Source organism: Lissotriton helveticus, chromosome 9 (assembly GCF_964261635.1).
Source record: "Lissotriton helveticus chromosome 9, aLisHel1.1, whole genome shotgun sequence".
NCBI lineage: Eukaryota > Metazoa > Chordata > Amphibia > Caudata > Salamandridae > Lissotriton > Lissotriton helveticus.
In genome coordinates this window covers 11,891,403-11,916,932 of record NC_136070.1, presented here as the reverse complement: position 1 = coordinate 11,916,932, position 25,530 = coordinate 11,891,403, and the positions used below count along the sequence as shown (strand labels likewise).

General features: G+C 49.1%; 1 protein-coding gene across 3 annotated transcripts in view; it reads left to right on the top strand.

Moving 5' to 3' along the window:
- The window catches only part of TTC6 (tetratricopeptide repeat domain 6), a 1,585,904-nt gene that overhangs the window by 385,903 nt on the left and 1,174,471 nt on the right, over positions 1–25,530 (top strand). For all 3 annotated transcript variants that reach the window (XM_078659352.1, XM_078659351.1, XM_078659353.1), the window contains exons 12-13: positions 6,472–6,964; positions 23,032–23,161. In XM_078659352.1, coding sequence (XP_078515478.1) covers positions 6,472–6,964; positions 23,032–23,161 — 623 coding nt within the window. The remainder of the gene's footprint in view (positions 1–6,471; positions 6,965–23,031; positions 23,162–25,530) is intronic.

Genomic DNA, 25,530 nt, shown 5'->3' with positions numbered 1-25,530 from the left:
AAATAAATAAATAAAATGAACGGTGTAAAGAAATCGCTGGCTTTTTTTCTGACAGTCGCCAAAATTGAGCAGTCCTTCCTACAAGTCTCTACGCTTCCCTACGACCTCACCAACCCACCTCCACCCACAGCATCTCCACCTCTTTATCCCATCTTTGACCAAACAACCCACCAGATACTAAAGGCTACCTTAGTCATTCCAAGCCGAAAAATAACGCCAACACGGGCTGACTTCAAATCCTTGACTGAATCGGATGGCTTCAACAATATAACCACTACTTTAAAACCTTCATCCCACACCTTGGACCCCCTCCCATACACGATGGTAAACGATCTCAGCCACATCATTGGCCCATTCTGGACTCAATCATCAACTCTTCTTTCTCCACGGGCTGTGCACCAACCTCTTTCAAACTAGATAAAAACACACCCATCCCCAAAGATCCCAAGGCTGACCCCAATGATCTCAACAACCTCAGACCTATCTCCAACCTCCCGTTCCTAGCCAAAACTTTGGAAAAATGCATCTTCGAACAACTTAATCATCGTATACGAAAATCCTCCCTCCTTGACACCTTTCAATCCGGTTTCAGGAAAGGCTGTAGTACTGAAACTGCCATGCTCAATATATCGGATGACATTCACTAGTTAGACGAGGGAGATGCTTGCCTTGTTATACTGCTTGGCCCATCTTTGGCTTTCAATATCGTTAATCACCCAGCCCTACTTGAATCTCTGAAGTTTCGCTTTGGTGTCAATGGCACTGTCCTCAAAGGGTTCACATCCTTCCTACAACACCGTGTGCAACTAATCAAAATCAACTCATGCCTATCAAAACCCACACCGCTCACTCTGGGAGTGCCACAGGGCTCTATGTTCTCCCCCCTCTGTTCAATCTCTTCATGGAACCCCTTACGGTCATCTTGAAACAAGCAGCGATAAAATATCACCTCTATGCGGATGACACTCAAATTTACTACAAAATCTAATCACCCGGTGACATTCGACATTTAAACATCATCTGGAACAAGATTCAATCCTGGTTCCACTCTAATCACTTTAGGCTGAACCCCAACAAAACAGAAATAATCCTATTCTCCCCAAAATGGAACCATCTTCCTATTCACTAATAGATCAGAGACCTAACGCCTGAAATTACTCTCTCTCTCCATCCAACTCCACTAAATCCCTGGGCTTCTCTTGGACAATAACATGTCAATGAAAGAACACATTAAAAACTCGGCCAAAGGAGCGCTTTACACACTAAAATACCCTAACAAGCTCAAACCATTAATCCCTGCAGATGATTTCAAGATTGTGGTGCAATCTCTGGTCCTCTCCAAACAAGACTACGGAAATGCCGTTCTCACTGGAACACCAACATCTCACCTTGCACCACTGAGATTAGTTCTAAACATAGCAGCCCGGCCCATTACTGATGTCAAATGGTTGTAACACATCACTCCTGCTCTCAAGCGCCTGAACTGGCTTCTTATCGAAGCAACATGTGCTTTCAAGACTGCATGTATCATCCACAAAGCCCTCCACTCACATTCCCGAAACTACTTAGAAAACAAACTTACGAAAGCAGGGACTTTTAGATCATTGAGTAGTTCCAACACACGTTTGCTCCTACATCCCAATCTAAAAAAATCATATACCAAGTCTCGTTCTTTTTCTGGAAAAGCTCCGAGCAAATGGAACTCTCTACCTAGCGATCTGCGATTCAACCCCTCCTTCCCAGGCTTCAAAAGAGACCTGAAACTCCTCCTCCTCAACAAATACTTCAATTTTTAGACTACTGTTCTTGGTCTATTATCTCGTGCGCAGGATGTAGTAATGTCATAGTTGGCTATTTGCTAGTTTGTTATTGTGCTATTGTGTAATTTTATCTACTGTATCTATCCCCATATGTTTATTGTATTCCTGTTTCACTGGATTCGCTCCTGACATGTAAAGCGCTCTGACACCTTCAGGTCTAGGTAGCGCTATGTAAAACTTATATAAATAAATAAACAAATAAAATGCATTCCGCCCGTTGCGTACCTTTTGTCTTTGTGGTTTGTAACTCACATGTTCTGGCTCTTTGCTGTCGTTCTTTGCAGTAGACTGTCCAGCTTGAATTCATCCCTCCCGTTGCCCACACCTTGTTTACAATATTCTTCCACAAACTCGCTTTCTGTAAACAGGCTTTTAAATATTGTTCTTACCTTGTCACATTTGCTGTGCATTCAAAGACAGAGGTCAAATGTCAGGCTCTCTCTTCCGAGGGAGCTTGGTGTTTTTTTTTTCTTTCCCTGACTTCGAAGTAAGAGAATGTATGTGAGAATCCTGATGAGCGTCCATGTAAGAGGAGACGGTGTTGGATGGTTTTTTCGAGCATACTGAAAAAAATAAAACTGTGCTTATGTTTCAGAATAGATCAGAATTAGAACAGATAAAGCAAATTTTTTAGGGGGGTTCTGACTGTGATAAAAAACAAATGTTTGAATACGATCAAAACACATCAATACACTAGGTGATGACATTTGCACACATTATTGTTTGTGTGCAGTAAAACCGTATTGTGGTGCAAATGTAATGGTCATTTCAATTTAAAATGTGTTGTCTACACTGGCAGTGCACTACCACACCATGCAAACTTCACTCTACGCCACTTCACGCCCTTCCACTCTATGCCTTTCCACTCTATACCCTTCCACTCTATGCCCTTCCACTCCAAGCCACATCACTCCATTCTATGACACTCCACTCCACGGCATGCCACTCCACTACACAACGTGCCACTTCACTCTACACCCCTCCACTCCAACCCACTTATCCCACCCAGTCCATTCTACCCCACTCCAATCTACCCCACTCCAATCTATCCGACTCATCTCCACTCGACCCATATATACCCCACTCCACTTCGCTACAATCTACCCCAATCTACTCCCCTTCAATCTACCCCACTCCTCTCCACTCCAATCTATCCTACCCCACTCTACCCCAACCCAATTGACTCACCCAATTCCACCCCATCCCAATCTGCCCCACCTCATTCCAATCTGGCCCACTTCAACCTGCCCCACTTCAACCTACCCCACTCTAACCCAATCGACCCCACTCCAATCTACCACAATCCAATATTCCCCAATCCACTCCACTACGATCCAAATATCCCCACTCCTTCACAATCTACTTCACTCTAATCTACCCCACTCCAATCTACTCCTCTCCAGTCTATCCCACTTCACTCAATCTAACCCAATCAACCCCACCCACTCCTATCTACCCCACTCCCTCAATCTACCACAATCCACTCTACCCCACTCTATCCCACTCTGCTCTAATCTACCTCATTCTACCCCACTCCACTCCAATGTAACCCAATCTGATCTACCCCACTCCACTGCAATGTACCCCAATCCAATCTACCCCACTCCACTCCAATATGCCCTAGTCCAATTTACCCCACTCATTTTAATTTACCCCACTCCACTACAAACTCCACTTCAATCTATCCAACTCCTCCCCACTCTAATCTACACCGCTCCAATCTACCCCACTCCACCACAATCTGCCCCACTCCAGTCTACCACAACCTACCTCACTCCAGTTCACCACAATCTGCCCTACTCCAATCTACCCCTCTCCAATCTGGCACAATCTACCCCTCCACACTAATCCACCCTCCACTCCAATCTACCACACTCCAATCTACCTCAATCCAGTGGAGAAGCGTGGCTCAATGGTTAGAGCGGCAGACCCTGATGCAGAGGTCTGGCCCGGGACCAGGGTTCAATTACCGCCTCGGCGGCTCTTGGACTCAATTTCCCACCACCTGATAACTCTCGCCTCGGTGCCTAGTCTAATCATTGGTCCCACTCTGTGACTCTGGGCAATAGCTTGCTTAATCTCCACAATGGCCCCAGCAGCACTTGGATGCCTGGCTTCACCTTGGGGGTGCCCAGGAGTGGACATTTCACAGGAAAGCCAGGATGGGTTCCACAGCGGTATGAATACAGCGCTACGAGACCTCTGGGTAGAAGTGCGCTATATAAATACAAACACACACACACTCCACTCTAATCTATCCTACTGAACTCTACCACACTCCAGTCTACCCAAATATGTCCCACTCCAATCCAACTCAATCCACTCCAGTCTACCCCACTCCCCCAATTTACCCCACTCCACCCCAATCTACCCCAACCTCATCTATCCAACTCCACTCCATACCAATCTACCCCCTCCACTTCAATCTATCCCACTCCAAACGACCCCACTCCAATCTACCCCACTCCACTCCAGTCTACAAACTCCACTCAAGTCTACCTTACTCCACTACCATCTACCCCAACCTAACCCACTCCACTCTTCCTTAATCTACCCCACTCAGTTCTAATCTCCCCCAGTGTATCCCACTCCACTGTCCCCCAATCTACCCATCTCCAGTCTCCTATTGGTTCTAGATTTTAGGGCTAGTGTTGTGATTGGATAGTATTAGGGCTAGGGTTCCCATTGGCTGAAGGGGTCACCTAATTACTAGGGCTATTAAAGGCCAGGGTTAGGGCTTCTCAGCCTGGGTGTTGATGCTAGGGGCGGAGAGGACAAGGGCAGTTGCATGTTTGAGCCTGTTAAGGGTGCAGAGGATAAGGGCAGTTGCCTGTTTGAGCCTGTTAAGGGCGGTGAGGACAAGGGCAGTTGCTTGTTTGAGCCTGGTCAGGACCAGGGCCAAAAGTGCTGCTCATTAACCCATTTAGCAATACCCAGCCCACACCATCCACACACCTATGGTACTTATGGATCTATATATTTATTACTTTCTTCTAATTTAGCATTTCCAATGCACTACCCTATTCCTCAGCATATACTTCGCTAATATATCTTCTAGCCCAACCTTCTGACTCATCTCAAACATCTTTCTACTACTCTTTCCAATGCACTACCCTATCTCTCATCCTATACATCTATCAATATATCCTCTACATCCACTCTCATTTATCCCAAACCCATACCACCACTATGATCCCGAAAATAACCCTTTCTAGACTCTCTCCTACTCTACCCCTCCTTGCATCATCTGACACCTCTTTTACTATACCGATCCACTAAAACAAACCTTTCTAAACTCTTCCCTCTGACTCCTCCCCTCCAAAACTCCTTTTTTCTGATCCAAAAGCCTCCTCCTACTGCTAAAAAAAACTTTCACTCTTTTATCCCTCCACTATCCTTTTCAATCAAAATAATAGACTAACATGTTCACTTCTCAAATTCCATATTCAACTATACTAATTCACCACTAATCCTTTATGGGTTCCGGAGTGGCGTGCTACTCGCCAGAAAGGCGCTTCAACACCCATCAGGGGTAACAAGTGCTATATGAATGCAAACTTTTCTTCCCCTTTTATCCCTCCGCTATCCTTCTCACTCCAAATAACTGACTAATATCCACCACTGAAATTACTTCACATTTCACCATATTAATTCACCACTAATCCTTTATGGGCTTCCTGAATAGCTTGAATCAACACCTCATCAGGGGTAACAAGCGCTATATAAATACAAACCTTTTTCCTTCTGCTATCATTCCAAATCCAAATAACTGACTAACCTATCCACCACTTAAAATGTGCTTGCATGTTTCACTATACTATTTCAACACTAATCCTCGATGGATCCCGAAGTAGCGCACTTCTCCCAGAAAAAGCACTTCGATGCCTCGTCAGGGGTGGTAAGCGCTATATAAATGCAATTACAATACAATACAATACCCCACTCTAATCTACTCCACTGCAATCTACCCCACTCCACCGCAAGTCTACCCCACCCCACTTCAGTTTACCACACAAATCTAACCCAATTCACTCCACTCCAATCCATTCTACCCCGCTCTACCCACACTTCACTCTATGCCAGTAAATAATGTCTAAAACACATTGTCAAAGTCAACAGCTCTTGCATAATAGCCACCTATTGGCTTTGCCAATGCTTGTTTAATTTAGAGCATTCTACCCTTTGCGAATGGAATGTTCTTATAGCCTTATATTTCTTCTGCCTCAAGCTATACCTGTGGTTAATGGCCCTCAACTGAGGCTCAGGCCTATAACTTGGGTTCATGGCCTTTAACAACCGGTATAGCTGTTGGCTTCAGGCTGTAAGGCTATAGTGGCCACTGCCTGTATGCAGTATATGGCAGATGATGTGTTCTAGGATTCCCCGTGGGGCCAATTCTAATGCTTATGACTTCATTGAAGATCCCTAGGATGCAGAACTAGGATTACAAATAATGAACTCTCTCTTTAAACCTTTGGGCTCTCTCCGTTCTTTGGCACATTAGTGATGCTTCATACCAGGATCCCAGTGTCACTCAAAATAATTGATATCCCTTTCACCAGGTCTTAGTTCTATAAATGTATTCTGTATTTTTACACTGGAACTAAGAAGCACTAAGAGATAAGACAGCTTGTTTTATTTTCTTCCACAGCTCAGTGTCGCTTCAGAGGCTCAACATCCATGCCAGCCTTCGTTCTGCTGCCTTTGCCAACAGGCGGCATGAACGGAAGGCCAGCCTGCCACTGGCATTAGACTTTAACACATTTGCAGAGGCACGTGGAGGTATTGCAGACCTTGGAGAACGAGAGTGGGTCCGGGATCTCTGGAACACTTGGTTTGATGACGTTTTCCCTCACAGCAGACCCCCCAGTATGGCGAAGGAGCCAGAAGTCCAAGCCAGCAAGCCCAGTGAACTGGAGCCAGTGAAGGCAGTGCCAGGTGTGTCTCTTCGGCTGGTGAGCTCAGTCACTCCTGTCCTGCTGGATGATACTACGGCAACAGTTCAAGATGTGGAAGCGGAAGTCCATCGTCTGACCGAGCTCATCGAGCAGCCTGGAGAGACCTCTGTCTTTCTCTTCTGTAGACGTGGTGCATTGTACAGGAGACTTGGAAAACTGAGCAAAGCCTTGAAGGATCTGGGAAGGGTAAGACATGAAATGCGTAGAGGACATCTGCGCATGTGCCTTAATATTCAACATAATGACATTAGGCAGCTGGGTACCTATGTGAAGTTCATCCTCATTTAGTCAGTCCTGTGATAGAGCCTCAAATGCCTTTCCACTATTGACTTTGTCAATTTGTTTGAAGGTCATTGCACAGAGTATCTGATAGAGACTCCTAGCTGCAGATTCCTTACCTTTGAATTTTCCAGACATCAAACTGGATCTGGAAACTTTTACTCATGCAATACCCCTTATACGCACCATTGGGTGGCTCCATTCGGCTTCGCGAAATCTCATCGATGTTGTTAGTGTCGATTATGATGTCGCTGTCACCTATATAGGCACCACCCAGGTGCGTGGACATTAGTTCTTTTCTATCAGCGCCAGTTAAGCGCCGATCCGGGAAGAGCTACCCCTCTGTCCTTTTTGACAGGCCTTCTTTCAACTTTTTGTCAACTTCGGAATTTTTTTCCATCGTGTGTGAGGATGTCTTTGAAAAAAGACCAGGTTTAAATCGTGCGGTGCCTGTCACCGCGTGATGTCAGTAACCGACCCCCACCTTATCTGTCTCCGGTGTCCTGAGCCCAACCTTGGCTCGAAAACGCGCTCGGATTGTCGGGCTATGGCTTTGAAGGCTTTGCAAGAGCGGGCTATGAAGCTCCTTGCGGCCCGGCAGCATCCAGCGAGACTCAGCAGAGATCCTGGTCCCGATCGATGAAGAGGAGGTCACGGGACTGCTCCCAAAGCCCAAGTCCTCTTTATCACAACGAGGTTATTGGGGCACTCAGGGAGACACAAGAAGAAGTCCAAGCGGACTTCATCTTCGCTTTGACTGTTGTCCATCGACGAATGAGGTAAGGTGCGTCGACGCTCTAGGTATGGTTCTGTGGAGCCGAAGCTAGGGTCGACTTCATGCCTCCCTCGCTTTCCTGGAGCTGAAGAGACCCTCACTCAGATGAAAGATTTCTACAAGACTATGTGCTGTATATTAGAGCGGTGCGACCGCGCTCTTTGCCAGGGCTGGTTTTCGGCCGATTTTGGTACAGGGCCGATTCTGCAGCTATGCTGCAAACACGGCCCAGTGAATACTGCATGCTTATTGGGCCATTTCTCCCACTCCCTTTGGGAGTCGGTTGCGCAAGTGCTGCCACTAGTCCCTAAGGATACCCGGCTGTGCTCTCTCAGGCAGTTAAGGGCAGGAGAGATGCAGCAAATTCACCATAAGGTCAGGCCTTGACACAACTGATTGGCTCAGCAGAGCAATTTCATCGACAGTGGCCTTACAGTGTCACGCCTGGCTTAGTACAACTGGTTTCTCGGGGGATATCCAGGCAAACTTGATGGACATACCGTTGGATGGATCCCGTCTTTTTTGGGGAGAAGGCAGACTCGGCCCAAGTGAGGTTCAAGGACTCTCCAGCTATGGCCAGATCATTGGGCCTTTCCTCCACACCTTGTAGCCAGTCTAGCTTTTACATCTGTGGGGGTGAGCCTTTTCAGAGGCTCACCAGTGCAGAGGTTCGCCCTTCTTTGCACACTGGTCCTTTTGACTGACAAAATAGAGATTGGCACAGAAGCTGTAATATTAAAGAGATATTTTATTAACACTCATGAGTGGAACTGCATCAATACATAACCCTCAGGCAATGTATGAGGCAGTACATGGAGTACAGAAACCATGGTACTTATACACTGTGATAGTTGCCATGTAAGCATGGAGGTTCAAACAGAGGCAGTGCAAGTGTACACACAAATAGCTAGTCACATATAAGGATACATGATAATCACTTAGTCAACAGAGTGGGAGGACTTAAAGAGCTGCTGACATCAGTTAAAATAGCCTGACTGTTAAGTCTGTAACAGGGGCATTCTAGCAGCTACAAGCCTTTCTGAGCATGTGTAGTGCTCAGGCTCAGTGATGAAAGAGTTAACTATAGCTGATGACTCAGGCGAAATAGAGAAGCAGGCAACAGCGAAGACGGGGAAGCACATGGCAAACACATGGCTAACTAAAATGGATGCCACAAACAAAATGGCTTCAGCTCATGCTAACAGTGATCTCTGCCAAGTTTCCACACCTCTTTTGTGGCAACGGAAGAGTGTTCCAGCCGTGTCACCCCTATCCCAACCCCCCTCCTGTGCAGAGTACCCAAGTTGTGCAGGGACGTGGACACGGTTTAGTCCATCCAAAGAATGGAAGCCATAAGTTGTCAGCAACTCTGCCCTCTGCAGCCTCAGCCTCCAAGCACTCCTAGTATGACTACGCAAGACCACACCACTCAAGGGTGATGGGAATCCGTCATCATCTCCCCCACTAGAGTTCTATAACATCGGACAACTGGGTCTTGCAGATCATTCAGGAGGGCTATTCTCTGCCTTTCCTTTCTTTTACTCCTTCCATGGTGCCAAATAATAAACGGCTGAAGTAGGGTCATTTAAAATTGCTCCAAGAGGAAGTTACAGCTCTCCTGGCCTAGGGAGCAATATAGAGGGCCCCAGATTCAGCAGTAGGCAGTGGCTGTTATTCCTGCTACTTTCTGATTCCAAAGAAGAACAAAAGGTTGCAGCCCATTTTAGATCTTCGGACCGTCAATCTCTTTCTCAAGAAGGAGAAATTAAATATGCTTTCTTTAGCTCAGGTCTTGTCTACCCCTGACCAAGAAGACTAGATGAGAGCGCTGAACCTTCAGATGCATATTTTCACATCCCCATTCTGCCGGGCCACAGCCGTTACCTGCGGTTCAAGGTAGGCCATGAGCACTTTTAGTTTACTGTGCTCTCCTTTGGCCTTACCAGTCACCCTCGGCTGTTCACCAAGGTGATGGCGGTGCTCGCAGCTCATCTGCGCAGGTTAAGGGTGTCAGTCTTCACCTACCTCGACGACTGGCTGTTGAAGATGTCCTCACCGCAGGCTGTCATCTCCCACCTTCAGACTACGGCGAACCTCCTGCTTTTGCTGGGGCTCTTTATAAATGTGCCAAAGTCACACCTGAGTCCTTTTCAGACAATTCCTTTCATCATGGCTGTTCTGGACACACTGCAGTTTCAGGCCTTTCCGCCTGAGCAGCGAGTCCAGCATATTCAGGTTATGATTCCGATGTTTCAGCCTCTATCCTGGATTTTGGTGAGATTGACTCTGAGGCTGTTGGTCCTCATGGCTTCCTGCATCCTGGTCGTAAAGCGTGCCAGGTGGCGTAAGTGGGCTCTGCAGTGTGATCTGAAGTTCTAGTGGGAGAGAACAACACAACTGCCAGTACTGATAATCCATTCAAAATTAATGCAAAGCGGCGCAAGACAATACATCAATACGATCCTCTACTAGTTAATAGTTTTTATTTTCAGAACATGATTTTGTTCACTTTTTAACTTTTTACATCAAGTAGCTTTATGTACAAAAACTCACAGGTCACCACAGAGATATTTACAAAAAGAAGTTTAGAACAAATACCAAATGACTAGCCAGCAATTTGGCTTATCTCACCACTGCAGTGACTACTTCCTTTGGCATCTTATTCACAGGAAGGCAAAAAATGTATTTTTGTACATAAAGCTACTTGATGTAAAAAGTAAAAAAGTGAACAAAATCTTGTTCTGAAAATAAAAATTATTAACTAGTAGCGGATCGTATTGATGTATTGTCTTGCACCGCTTTGCATTAATTTTGAATGGATTATCAGTACTGGCAGTTGTGTTGTTCTCTCTGATAAGTGGCTCAGCCTTACTGATTAGAGTCATACCCATTGTTGCTCTTTTGTCTGAAGTTCTAGTGGGCATGGCATCTGGGAAATCTCACCGACGTGATCCAGATCTTGGAAGGAACTGCATGAGATCTGCAGTGGTTGCTTACGAACCCTATTTGGGTCAGCGGCAGACCCTTCTCCCACTTCTGGGATGGCGTGGCCATCTGGGAGAGGTGGAGATCAGGGGATACTGGTCTCCGGTGGAGTCGGGGCGCCACATCAATTTGTTGGAGCTTCGAGTGATTCAGTTGGCATTGAAGGCATTTCTTCACTCTGTCAAGGGGAAGTTAGTGCAGGTGTTCACGGACAACACCACCGCCATGTGGTACTGCAACAAGCAGGGCGGGGTGGGGTCGTGAAACCTTTGTCGAGAGGACCTGCATCTCTGGACATGGCTGGACTAGCAGGGTGTAACTCTGGGGGTTCAACACCTGGCAGGTTCTCTAAATGCCAGGGCGGATGAATTCAGCCGTTGATGCCTAGCAGATCACAAATGGCGTCTCCATTGGGAGGTAGCACAAGGTCTCTGTCATAAGTGGGGAGATCCTTGGTTAGATCTGTTCGCCTCTGAAGATAATGCGCAGTGTCAGCAGTTGTGCGCGCTGGAGTTTCCAAAGCGACGCCTTTCATCGTGTGTGGAGCTCAGGCCTGCTGGATGCCTTTCCACCCATACCACTCCTGCCCAGAGTTCTGAAGGAGATCAGGAGTGACTGGGCCCATGTCATTCTTGTGGCTCCAGACTGGGCAAGGAGCCTGTGGTATCCAGAGCTTCTGAGAATGAGTATCGATCCTCCGATCAGGCTGCCCCTTCGAAAGGATCTTTAGTTGCAGCAGCAGGGGAGGGTCCTCCACCCGAACCTGTCAACTATGTGCCTCCATGCGTGAAGATTGAGCGGCAGCAGTTGATGGCTTTTGACCTTCCTCCTGAAGTATGCAACTTTATTTTGGCGGCCAGGCGGCACGCCACTAAGACGGTATATGCCTGCCGTTGGCAGAAGTTTGTATTGTACTGTACAGAAAGGTGTATTGACCCTCTTTCTGCTTCTCTTTCCACTGTTCTTCTTTTCGTTCTGACCCTTGCCCAGCAGGGCTCTGCTTTGGGCACTCTCAAGGGTTATCTTTTTACTCTATCCTCTTTTTTGCAGCTGCCAAACAACCCTCTCTCTTTAGGTCTCCAATTGTAAATAGCTTTTGAAGGGGCTGGCTCACTTGTCTCTGCCCACACCCTTTGTTATGCTGCAGTGGAAGTACTAAGTACTGACGTCCGTGCGCCTGGGTGGTGTCTATATAGGTGACCGCAACGTCATAACCAACGCTAACAACAGCACGCGTAAGGAGTAATGCTCAAGCAAAAGTTTCCGGATCCAGCCTGACGCCTGGGAAAGTGAAAGGTAAGGAATCTGCAGCTAGATAAAGTCTACCAGATAATGCCTTCCCAAAGGTAAGTAAGTTGTTCATTCGTAGCGAAACTCTATTACTGTACATCTGTTTGTACCATTCTTAACTTGAGGGAGTTTCAACCTACAAAGGATTGGACACAGGAACGCTGCTTACAGTTCCCTCTGTATTTGCTGTGCATTTGCTGCACAAGCTTTGCATCTTCGGTCCACTTACTCTGCACCACAGTAAGCCATTTTAGCCCATGTAGCTTCAGCGTCTTTTTGCGGTGGTTCATTGATGAATTCCGTTTGGCCTGACTGTATCTCGACCACTCTGTAGAAAACCCTTAAATGATCTTGTACCGGACTGTCTGTTCCAGATGTCACAGTACCAGAGAGTGAAGCCTCCAGCTGTGAGACCCAAACGAGTCTGAACCACCCTGGGGTTGGTCATCTTTCTGCCAAAGCTATATCAGGGTAGGCCAAGGTTAGTCACCAACCCTTGGGTGGTGCTTTGTTGCAAGGGGAAGCAGACGTTGACGTTTGCTTCCTGCCAGGACCGGGGCCGTCAACTCCTGTAGATGATCAGTCTTCGTTCAAATCTTTAGCACCTACTCACAAAGTTAAATGTGCATGTGTAGATTTACTACTACCTGTAGGTGTGACACTACTGTATACTCTGATTGGACATTTACTTTTCCTAGACCTCAAACTCTAGGTGGGCTCAGGTAAAGTCGGGCGTTGCTGCCTACTCAACTGTTAGGGACTACATTTGATCACATTTATTGTCAAACTTGAAATGTCTATTTGTTATTTTCCCCCACTAACCATTGGCCATAAATGCATAAATGCACCCACAAACCCACCGAGGGGGGTTCCTTTCTCTTCCGGTGCAGTGTGATCAGGCGATTGGCTGCTCCAAGGGAGCAATTCTCAAGGAGTTTATTGTAAACGTCCCCCACTCTTTCTGCCCCTTTCACATTTCCCAGCACTGTGGGTGGGCTTCTGGGCGTGGTCTCCCCTGGTATTGAATCAATGTGGCTGAGTGTTTAATCCCAGGAGGGCTCATTTATTTATTTTAAAGTTTACATTGTTTAAATTAAGTTTATTAAATGAGAAACACATTATTTAACACACCCACAAACACACATATATATTTTTTTAACTGCTACTGTAATGTATCCCTACGTGTACAGAAATGTCCACACAGAACCGATAGGAGAGGCGTAGGACTCCAGCCATAGGTTTGTGAAGAGCATTTTGTAGGGCCAGAATAGTATTTTACCTACTACAAACCACCCTTTGGCCATTTCTGTTGCACATCTTCTTGTATCTTTTTTTGTGGTGTCTTCCTGGGGTGCTGTTCTTGTTGACTTGTAACCGCCCTCATTCAAAAAAGGAGCCTAAGAGGGAAATCGCGACAGGGACAGGCCGCCCCCCACTCATAACACTGTCAACAACAATGGCCTTCCCCATGGTTCTATGGGATGTGTTTCCCTAGATCAATAATTTCACTTTTACTGATAAACAAACCCAGGGTCATCTGCACCCTTCAAGCCTGCTGCGCTGCTAGCGGTCGCATAACTATACTGCCGTATATCTAAAAACGTGTATGCGTGTTTGTGTAGGTCCCCCGGTCGGTGACAACTGCTTTCTCCACCCTCCAACTGTGAAAAAAGGGGGAGGGAACGTTGACAGGGCCTCACGGGAGCAACACCCGGGGGGGGGGGGATTTTACAGACTGGTACTCGCCTGCATCCCCACTTCTCATCATCAGCTCCTGTCAACCCGAACAGAAAGGGGAGAAATGGTGTGCAAGGATGTTAGACTTGGGCCTTAGGGCAGGTTCACCCCTAATCTTTTTGCCTTTATTTGTGACCCTGTGTAGTGATTTTTGGGTCTTGGCGCACTTTTTCCCTGTGTCCCAGAGTGAAAGTGCGTGCGTGTAGTATGGCTGGCCTGCCCTCCCATAGGAATGCATGGGGAATGTGTGTGCCCTGGTAGTTCCTGATGTGTGGGGAGTGCAGGCTCGAGTTTAGTATGTATGAACTCGTGAGAGCGAATGCTGCGCAATGGTATGTGCGGCTTGTGTGTGTCTAGAAGGGAAGTGCTACTTCTGGACATTGATGTATGTGTGCAGTGAGGATAGTGGAGCGTGATTGGCTGGAGCTGGCTGGCATGCCAGGCTCCAGGAAGTCTGGATGGGTCTGCCCGGTGGTGAGTGGGAGATTAGCATGAGTGATGTGTGGGAGGAGTGTACCTGTGTCCTGGATGGGCTGGGTTTTCCCCACACAATGCTGGCTCCGCCCCCCTGTGGTGTGTCTAACGACCCTAGGCTCCCCAGTGAATGAAAGGGGTGGTTGGGCCATCAAGGGTACTCCCAAGCCAGCTGCAACTGGTTTCCCCCCACCCTGCACCTCCTGACAAAGGAATTTACAGTATAAGAAGGGGCTGTGTCCCCTTAGAAAATGTTCTGCTTTTGGATCCTGCCAGAGGGGGCTGTTGCTGCTGCTGGGCCAGAGGACCGCCACTTGGGGTGTCTCCCTGCCTGGAGACCCAGTGTGCTGGCTCTGGGCCCAGCCTTGCCCCCCCTGCCTGCCTAGGAGGCCTTTTGCTGGGCTTGTTGGCCCCTAGCGCCTGGGAGCGCTTTGTTTGGGCCTCTAGCGCTTGAGAGCGCGTTATTTCGTCCTAGCGCTAGGAGCGCTTTATTGGTGAGAGCCGGTGCCCACCCGGCTTTTGCCCCGTTCTTTGCCGAGCTGGGAGCCCCCTGGCAGGTGCCCACCCTGCCAGGGTCATTGCCGCCCAAGCGAGTGCCACCTCGCTTTGAATTGTGAATTCCCGGGAGGCTACCCCGATTGCGGCGAGAAGTTCCTGCCTGCCCAGCAGCGCGACCCGGAGCCTGGGGGCTCGTCTGCAGGGCCGCGCTGCCATTGGCTGTCCCGCCAGCCTATTGAGTACCAGCCTGGCCGGAGGGTTGCCCGGCAACGGAAGGAGCGTCCTCGAGGACGTCGGGGAAATGGCGGCCTAATTGCGGCTGGGGCGCCGGCCGCACGTACTGCCCAGGAGGAAGAGGGACAACCGGACGACCCGGAAGTGCTGTTGGTCCCGCGGGGCTCCCGTGGCCTGGGAGAGCCCCGCCGACGGCCGAGGGTGCGTCGCCATCCAGGAGGAGGACGAGAGCCTACCCCGCCTCCTCCGGACCCAGCGTGTAGCTCGCTCCACACCGGAGCAACAGAGGAAGTCTGCACCAACCGCCGGAAGGAGCCCCCGCCTGAAGAAGTGTCGGTAAGTGAAGCCGGCTGGGCGGGAGCTCCAAGTCCAGGGCAGTTGGGAGAGAGGGGGACGTCGGGGCACATTGCTGGTGCCCGCCCCCCCCTCCAGTGTGCAGAGCCCCGGGGCTCCAACGCCCGGGGCATTTTTGTTGATAGAACCTGCGAGGCTCAGGGGCATACGTTGGTAGTTGAGCCCGAGAGGCTCCTGGGGGCAATTACACGTTCAGAGTCCCCAGTGAGGGACTCCACCGTAACAGCCGCATCTTCTTGCAGAGCCCTGAGAGGCTCGTGAGTGCCGTTTCAGTTGATTGAGAGCCTGGGAGAAGGATCCCCGCCCACATGTGTGATTAGAGCCTGAGAGGATCGTGAGGCCATAATTGTTTTAAGAGCCCAGAGAGGCTCAAGGGGCACATCTTTGTCCTGGGGGCACTGAGCCTGCGAGGCTCCCACGTGTGTTTTTGCTCACCAGTGTTCCTTCAGCTGCCCAGCACTTTGTGGGCAGCTGCCACGTTTAGGCACCCTGACTTTGGACACAGGGCGTCCTAGCCCCAACAAGGCCAGAGGGCCTAGGGACAGTCACAGGTGGTGACTTACGTGAGTTTGGCGCAATTGTACTTTCTATACACCTCTGAATGGGTAGTTTATTCATCATGTGTTCTCTTGTGCTGCACCTCTGAATGTGTTTTTATGCGTCATGTGCTTTGCTTTTACACCGCTGAATGTAGGTTCTGCATCATGTGTTTCCTTCCCCTGCACCTCTGAATGTGTTTTTATGCGTCATGTGCCTTTACACCTCTGAATGAATGTTATGCATTGCATCATGTGTTTTCCTCTTACACCCCTACAGGTATTGTAATACATAGGTGGTTGTTTTCTCCCTAGTACAGGTGGTGCTAGTGAGGTCCTGTTACCAGTGATTACTGGTTGTGTGCTCTATTTTCATATTGTGTGCTACAGTGATTTTTATTTCTACAAAGTTCTAAAAGTGCTGATACCCCTGACAGTGGTCCAAGTGGCCCTGTCCTGTGCAATATCCCTTGTAAATTCCGCCCGTGCCTGTTGGCACAGTGTAACAAGATGTGTGTTTTATCTGATGTATATTTATTATAATACAAAGGCTATTTTTACATAACCTTGTGTGGAGTTTCCTTTGTGGTGGGCCTTTGGTTGTTGCTGCTGGGGTGCGTGCGCAAATACTTAACCTACATCGCCTCCAAGTTTAGCCTTGCTGCTCGCGCCACGTTACCTAGAGGGTGAGTAGGGGTTATCTTGGCGTGTAACTCCCTTGCCCTGACTTGGGTGTGGTGGTCTCTGACTGACTTTGGCGAAAGCCCTGGCCAGCCGGGGATCCCATTTCCAACAAAGGAAATCAAAAAACCATATGTGAAAGAAAGTTTAGAATGACCCTTATGAGATTAAAAAGAGCTGTGCTGAACTGGCAACTATATCTTTATTTTTTGCTGTTCGCTCACTCTAATAAAAACCAAAAACCCATAGGAGAGGCGTAGGTCTCCAGCCATAGGTTTGTGAAGAGCATTTTGTAGGGCCAGAATAGTATTTTACCTACTACAAACAACCCTTTGGCCATTTCTGTTGCACATCTTCTTGTATCTTTTTTGTGGTGTCTTCCTGGGGTGCTGTTCTTGTTGACTTGTAACCGCCCCCAGAGTTGATCATATTGTTCTCACCACATGCAAGGGTCGTTACCGCTCTATGCATGACACAGATCACAACATTAGTGTGACAGTGTTCCCCAAACTAGAAGGCTGTCTCATTAATACATCTGCGATTGTCCCTCAAACATGCAAGATTGTCCTCAGAATGGGCTTGAGTGTGACTGCGCCTTGACGCCTCCCTGGACTTTAATGAGCTATTCTTTGAGGAGCATAACCTGGCATCGCAGTGAGCATCGAGAGTCTCTGGTGAGCATAGCAACAACTTCACATGGGACTGTGAGACCCTTAAAGAAGTACTGATCACATAAAACCCTCAGTGCTACAACTCTGGCTGACTGATGTCTGATAGCGCCATGAAGCATCTGTTGCAAGTTGGCAAGCTTTGCATCTGAGGAAGTCTGCAGAATGTTCGGGTTTCTTTCACCTTCACTTTGTAAGAGTACTCTTGCACACAACTTTGTTGATTTTTGTGCAGATAGGTTTGCTCAGACTTTCTCTGCTTTTGACTTATTTTTCATAACTTCACAACCTTTGCAAAGCTCCCAAATATTGCTTAGTTTTATGAAACCCACTACGAACTCCCAACGCAAAGAACTTCTCACATACACACATCCCAATAAAACTCACTCCTGTGGGCGTGTGATGAAACCAGACGATCAAAGAGTGACATGCAATGCCACAGGTTCCTCAAAGAGACTGTCACAGGTGACTCTTGACACAGACAGTCTGAAGGTGCACCACTCTGTGTCTGTCTCACCGGTCACTGTCATGGACCTCCCACTCCCGAGGTGCTATCCATGCTCGCCCCCTCACTGTCTGCACCTCACAGGGCATTGTAGGTGCTTTTAAGGAACAGAGTAGAGGTGTTATCTATGCTCACTCCCTGCCTGTCTACTGCTCACATACAGAGATCAGGGAGCCGGGTTCTCCAAAGGGACACCTCTGTCTACTGCTCACAAACCGTAATTAGGAAGCCAGACTCTCCTGAGGGATACCACAGAGGTGTTATCCAAGCTCACTCCCTGCTTGTCTGCTTCTCACAGACTATGGTCAGGGAGATCGGCTCCCCTGAGGGTCAATGCAGAGGTGTTGTCCACGCTCACTTCCTGCTTCTATGTTGCTTACAGACTGGGGTCAAAGAGCCAGTCTCTCCTGAGGGGCACCGGAGGTGTTATCCAATCTCACTCCCTGCTTGTCTGCTGCTCACAGACTGTGATCAGGCAGCTGGACTCTCCTGAGGGACCCCAGAGGTGTTATCCATGCTCACTCCCTGCATGTCTAATGCTGACAGACTATGGTCAGGGAGCCAGGCTCTCCTGAGGGACAACGCAGAGGTGTCGTCTGTGCGCACTCCCTGCTTGTCTGCTGCTCAAAGATCATGATCAGCGAGCCGGGCTCTCCTGAGGGACACCGCAGACATGTTATTCAAGCTCACTCTCTGCTCTCTGATGAGAACACAGACCATAGTCAGGGAGCCGGAGTCTCATGAGGGGGATCACCAAGGTGTTATCCAAGCTCTCTCCCTGCCTATCAGCTGCTCCCAGACCGTGGTCGGGGAGCCAGACTCTCCTGAGGGACACCACAGATGTGTGGTCCATGCACACCCACTGCTACTCTGATGCTCACAGACCATGGTCAGGGAGTGGGTCTCTCCTGAGGGACACAACAGAGGTATTATCCAAGCTCTCTCCCTGCTTGTCTGCTTCTCACAGACCATGATCAGGAAGCCGGGCTCTGCAAAGGGACACCCCGAAGGTGATATCCATGCTCACTCCCTGCCAGCTGCGGCTCACAGAGGGTGGTCAGGGAGCCGGGCTCTCCTGAGAGACACCCCAGAGGTGTTATCCATGCTCTTTCCCTGCTTGTCTGCTGCTCACAGAGGGTGGTCAGGGAGCTGGGCTTTCCTGAGGGACACCATAGAGGTGGAGTATGTCTTCCCTCCAAACGTGTCAGTCACCTATGTGTCCTCAGAAACAGATGCTTTTGCAGGCCTCTGTAAAGGTGTCTTCTGTTCTTACTTCCTGGAGGTCCATGCAATCCACATCAGCACTCCACTTGTCTCTCTCTCTCTCTCTCTCTCTCTGCTAGGTACATTCATGGAAATGGCACTCTGAAAAGATACCACAGAGACTTATCCCTGCCAATTCAGTTTGTATCTGCCTCTCTCCAGACGCAGTAACACCACACAGGGAGCGACCTTTGACCCTGTCACCAGGCAGGTCGCTCCCCTCTCCGCCACGCAGCCCCCTGTGTGACCTGTGACCCCTGCTGCAGCCGCTCGTGTTCAGCCGCCTCGCCTGTGCCTCCTCTGGTACTGCCTTTGCCTCCCTCCTCTCTGCCCACTCTATCCTTTTGTACCCCCTTCCTCTGTGCCCTTGCTTGTACCCCCTTCCTCTGTGCCCTTCTGTGCCTTTTTTTTTACTTCCCGCCCGTTTTTGCCCGTTTTCCCCCCTTGCGCTCCCTTCCTTCGCTGTCCCCTTCCTCTGTTTCCTGCTGCTGCGGCCCGACCCCCGTCTCCCATTGGCCTCCCCGCTCCCACCTCCCAGCTGCTCCTCCCTCCCACTAACCCTCATATGGAGGCCGTCTACGCCCGTCCGCGCCTGGACGTCGCCCAGCGCCAGAACCCCTGGCCCCCGCCGGATCCAGGGCACACGACTGAGATACAACTCCTCCACCCTCAACACACTCAGCACCGGCCGACCACCCGCCTGCTATCGAGCAACCCCGAAGCGAACCCACGGACCCTTCACCTGCCAAGCCTGCAAATTCACCTGCCTCCCAACCTGCAGACCTCCCACCGGACCTAACTTCAACAACAACCACCTCAAGTGCATCCTCCTCAACACCCGCTCCGTCCACAAGTACGCCGTCGAACTCTGGGACCTCCTCGACACAACAGCTCCAGACGTCGCCTTCCTCACAGAAACCTGGATGAATGCCTCCTCATCCCCAGACATCGCCATAGCCTTCCCGGACGGCTACAAGATCACTCGGAAGGACCGCGCCAACCAAACCGGAGGAGGAATCGCCATCATCTACAGGAACACCATCAACATCTCGACCAACGACGAAGACACGCTCTCTGCCGCCGAACACCTACACTTCCAAATTCTCACCGACCCCAAGACCACCCTCAGAGGAACACTCATCTACAGACCCCCGGGCCCGCGCACACAATTCAGCGAAACCATCGCCGACTTCATCAGCCTGCACGCCCTAGCCTCACCATAATACATCCTCCTAGGAGACCTGAACTTCCACCTGGAGAAAAACAACGACAGCAACACAACCACCCTGCTCACCAACCTTGCCAACCTCGGACTCAAGCAACTGGTGAACACCCCCACCCACCTAGCTGGCCACACGCTCGACCCCATCTTCTCCGCCAGCAACCACGTCTCCTTCAGCCATTCCACCAGGCTACACTGGACCGACCACAGAGGCATCCCCTTCACCTTCAAAAACACTACATCCCACCTCCGCACGCAACAAATTCCCCGCAGATGCTGGAGAAAAATCATCACAGACCAGCTCGTCTCATCACTGAGCCAGAACCCGCCAGCCGACACTGCGGACACCAACAACGCGGCCCGCAACCTCACTCAGTGGATCACCAACTGTGCCGACGACCTCGCTCCACTGAAGAAACCCCCAGGCGAGTCCCGCAACAGGAAATCCTCATGGTTCACCGACGCCCTCAAAAACTCAAAGAAATCCTGCCGAACCCTCGAAAAAACCTGGCGCCACGATCAGACCACCGAAAACTGCTCTCAAGAACGCCACTCGCGAACACCACCAGCTGATCCGCACCACCAAAAGGGCATCGTTCAAAGAGCGGCTAGACAGCAACACCCACAACAGCAAGGAACTCTTCAGCATCGTCAAAGAACTCTCCTAACCCAGCGCCAGCAACAACGACATCACACCATCACAAGACCTCTGCAACTCCCTCGCCACGTTCTTCCACCGCAAAATCAGACATACACAACAGCTTCGGACCCCAGACTCCGCCGCCAGCCACCGGACCACCGACCCCCACCACCATCCTCAGCACCTGGACCCCCATCAGCACTGAAGACACCACCCACGTCATGAACACCATCCACTCTGGCTCCCCCTCTGACCCCTGCCCCCACCACATCTTCAACAAAGCCGATATCATCATCGCACCCCACCTCCGGAACATCATAAACAACTCCTTCACGTCAGCCACCTTCCCTGAGAGCTGGAAGCACGCAGAAATCAACGCCCTTCTAAAGAAATCCACAGCTGACCCCGAAGACCTCAAGAACTTCCGCCCCATCTCTCTTCTTCCCTTCCCAGCTAAAGTCATCGAGAAGACCGTCAATAAACAGCTGACTGCTTTCCTCGAGGCAAACAACTCGCTCGACCCGTCCCAGTCCGGATTTTGAGCCAACCACAGCAACGAGACCCGCCTCATCGCAATCACAGACGACATCAGAACCCTGATGGACAACGGAGAAACAACCGCTCTCATCCTCCTAGACCTCTCGGCCACCCCTCGACACCGTATGCCACCGCACCCTGATATCCTGCCTCTTCAACACAGGGATCCAAGGAAAGGCCCTGGACTGGATCACTTCGTTCCTCTCCGACAGAACCCAGAGAGTTCGCTTACCTCTTTTCCGCTCAGCGGCCACCGGGATCATCTGCGGTGTACCCCAAGGCTCCTCGCTCAGCCTGACCCTCTTCAATATCTACATGAGCCCCCTCGCCGCCATCGCACGCAAACACAACATCAACATCATCTCCTACGCCAACGACACCCAACTGATACTCTGACTCACCAAAGACCCAGCCACCGCCAAAACCAACCTCCAAGAAGGAATGAAAGACGTCGCAGAATGGATGAAACTCAGTTGCCTGAAGTTGAACTCAGACAAGACGGAGGTTCTCATCCTCGGACAATCCCCTTCCGCCTGGGATGACTCCTGGTGGCCCACTGCGCTGGGCTCTGCACCAAAACCAACAGACCACGCACGCAACCTGGGATTCATCCTGGACTCCTCCCTCACAATGACCAAGCAAGTCAACGCCATCTCGTCATCTTGCTTCAACACCCTGCGCATGCTCCGTTAGATCTTTCGGTGGATCCCTGCCGAAACCAGAAAAACCATCACCCAGGCCCTCGTCACCAGCCGACTGCACTACGGAAACGCCCTATACGCAGGAACCACAGCCAAACTTCAGAAACGACTCCAGCGCATACAGAACGCCTCCGCACGACTCATCCTCGACATCCCCCGCCACAGCCACATATCCGCTCACCTGAAAAAACCTGAACTGGCTCCCCGTCAACAAGAGGATCACGTTCAGGCTCCTCACCCACGCACACAAAGCACTCCACGACAATGGCCCCGAATACCTCAACAACCGCCTCTCGTTCTACACCCCCACCCGCCAGCTAAGCTCTGCCAGCCTCGCCCTCGCCACCCTCCCAAAGATCCGCAGAACCACCACCGGAGGAAGATCATTCTCCTACCTGGCCGCCAAAACATGGAACTCCCTTCCCGCACACCTTTGACTGACCAAGGGCCATCTCACCTTCAGGAAACACCTCAAGACCTGGCTCTTCGAGCAGTAGCGACACCCCTCCCCCCAGCGCCTTGAGACCCTAACGGGTGAGTAGCGCGCTCTATAAATGTACTGATTGATTGATTGACAGGAGTCTTGCTGCTCACACTCCCCTTCCTGCTCTTGAGGGTCACTGCAAGGGGGCCATTCCATCTGTTCCTGCCTTCATAGGTAAGAGCTGGTGGCAGCATTAGAACGGGTGCTCTTGAGGGGCTCTACTGAGGTGCCTTTTCTGTTCACATGTTCACTCTGTCCACCTCTCCAGCCGGTCAGAGCCTCTCAGGTGAAGCCTCTAGTGGACTCAACAGAATGTCTTCATGAATAGGACTCTCCGAAAGGGTGCAACAAAGGTGTCCCCCATCCTCACTCTCGTTCTCCTTCTTTCAGGCCATCGCAATGGAGCCGCTCCTGCTTGATGCCTATTGGCAGAGACACTTGATATATCGCCTGCAGGAACAGAATGCAAACGCCTTGGACGACCTGAACTTTATCCTGAAATACAATAAAAACCATGCAGGTGAGTCCTTTGCTCTGTACACTCGAACCATGTGAGTCCTTTACTCTGTACGCTCTATGCAGGCAGGGCTAGCTTTAGTACAGTGCAACCGGTGCAGCCACACCTGGCGTTGAGCTTTAAGGGCTGTGTGTTTTAAAATATCTTATTTGTGAAAAGCACCTGCTGCAGAGTTCCTTGTGTGTCCTGCAGTTTTCAGACAACAACAAAAATGTGAAGATTACTTTGGTGATTATTGTTTCTGCTGGATAGAGACTGGAGGTTACTGAAGTGGCACTTTTAACTTGTCATATTGTAGCACAGAGGGTTTATATGCCTGCTGCAAAGAATGTGTACCAAGCAGATCAGAGCACTTTATCAGAGTATTTTTATGTGAATAGCTCCGTGGGTTACTGCTTTTGTCACAGAAGTCAGTTTGTTACTTGCAGTTCATAAGTTACAATCCTAATACAACACAGTTACTTATGAATTGTCATCAAACAGCTGCATGTAAACTGCATGCTATAGTTTAGAACATTATGGTATCCAGTATTGGGCTATCTTTCATAGATTCATATGCCTGAATCATTCCCCGTCGCCGAGGCAGGCGTCCCACGGCAAAATACAAAAGTAGTGCCATAAGTAAATAATAGGCTAAAAAGAAAAAAGCCTGAGGCCTAAATCTTAGTAGGCTATCTACATCCTTATAGTAAAAAGAATCAAACGTCAACTCCAACCAATCAGCTACCAGCACCCTCTAGAACACTCTCAGCAGAGGCAGTGCTCCTCAGATTTTCCTAGCACAAGTGGGAAGTAATTATCCCCAAAATCACTGAGAACTGACTCACCGGGGAGGAGGGTGGGTGCATGTGAATCTATGAAAGATGCCAATACTGGATAACTGTAGTTACAGGTCAGTAACTGGTTTTATTATCCAGTATTGGGGTATCTTTCATAGATTCACATGCCATAATCAGAGTAGTAAGCAGCGTGCCAAATGTACTGTCGTCAGCGGATGGTGAGAGACAAGTGTTCGTAAACTCCCAAACTACATCCATAACATTGAAAAACAACTGTAATGACCAAGACTTGAGAAAATCAATAGTCATTTTAAAAGAGACATTTGAAGATATAAAACATGTATATATATATATATATATATATATATATATATATATATATATATATATATATATATATATATATATATATATATATATATATATATATATATATATTGATATTTATATTTATCTGTCCTGAAAGCAAATTAACACAAGATCTGTGACACATAGGAGCATGAATACTGAAATCAACATAACAGCAGAGAGAGAGAGAAAACGATGAAAGATACACTCCTGTGAAAAAATGATAGGAATCTGACCTTAGTGAAAAAGATGGCATGAGACGGCCTGTCTAACCGCTGCATCTTCCTGTTGTGCAGATTGAAGACTGTAATGTCTTGTGAACGTGTGGACATTGTTCCATGTCGCAGCACGGTGACTCTGGCTGTGGCAGCTTCTATAGCATTGTTTGCTGGAGTAGCAAACAATGCTGCAGAAGCTGCCACAGTTCTGGTAGAATGTGCCTGGGCTTTCCTTTGTAGAGGTTTTTTGGCATCTTCATGGCAGAAATGAACAGTAAATGCAAGTCATCTGTTGATTGTAGCCTTTGTCACTGCAGTTCCAAGTGTTGCTTGACCAGAGGCTACTAACAGTTGATCTGAACTTATGATATCTTTAGTCTTCTGCAAGTAGAATTTTAAACAGCGCTTAACATCCAAAGAGTGTAATGCTCTTTCAGCTGGAATGGATGGATTCGGAAAGAAAGTTCTTAACCTCACCGGTTCATTCAGGTGAAATTGTGATGGTACTTTAGGGATTAATCTAGGATTCGTTCGAAGGGTTACATAGTCTTGAGTACAATGTAAAAAGGGTTCCTTAATAGTGAAAGCTTGGATTTCACTAAGCCTTCTTGCAGAAGTCAGAGCCAGTAAAAGGGCGACCTTCCAAGTGAGGAATTTAAGATCAGCTTTTTGGATCGGTTCAAATGGACGTTTCATTAATTGCGCTAGAACAGTGTTGAGTTCCCAATCTGGAGGGGGTGCTCGCAACGGGGGTAATGTGCGAAAAAGTCCTTTCATGAATTGTTTGACAAGTGAAGACAAACAGAGAGAAGGAAGTTTAGCACATTTTCTGCATCTGGAAAGAGCAGCCAGATGGACCTTGACCATTGAAAAGGTAAGCCCAGGTTTGGCTAGAGAAAGCAAATAAGGGAGGATTTGTTCTGCAGGAGCTTGAACTGGGTGAACGGTATTAGCTTCGCACCAACAACAAAATCGCCCTAATGACAGTCTTGCACAATGTTGAGGTCCTTGAACTCTTAAGAAATCA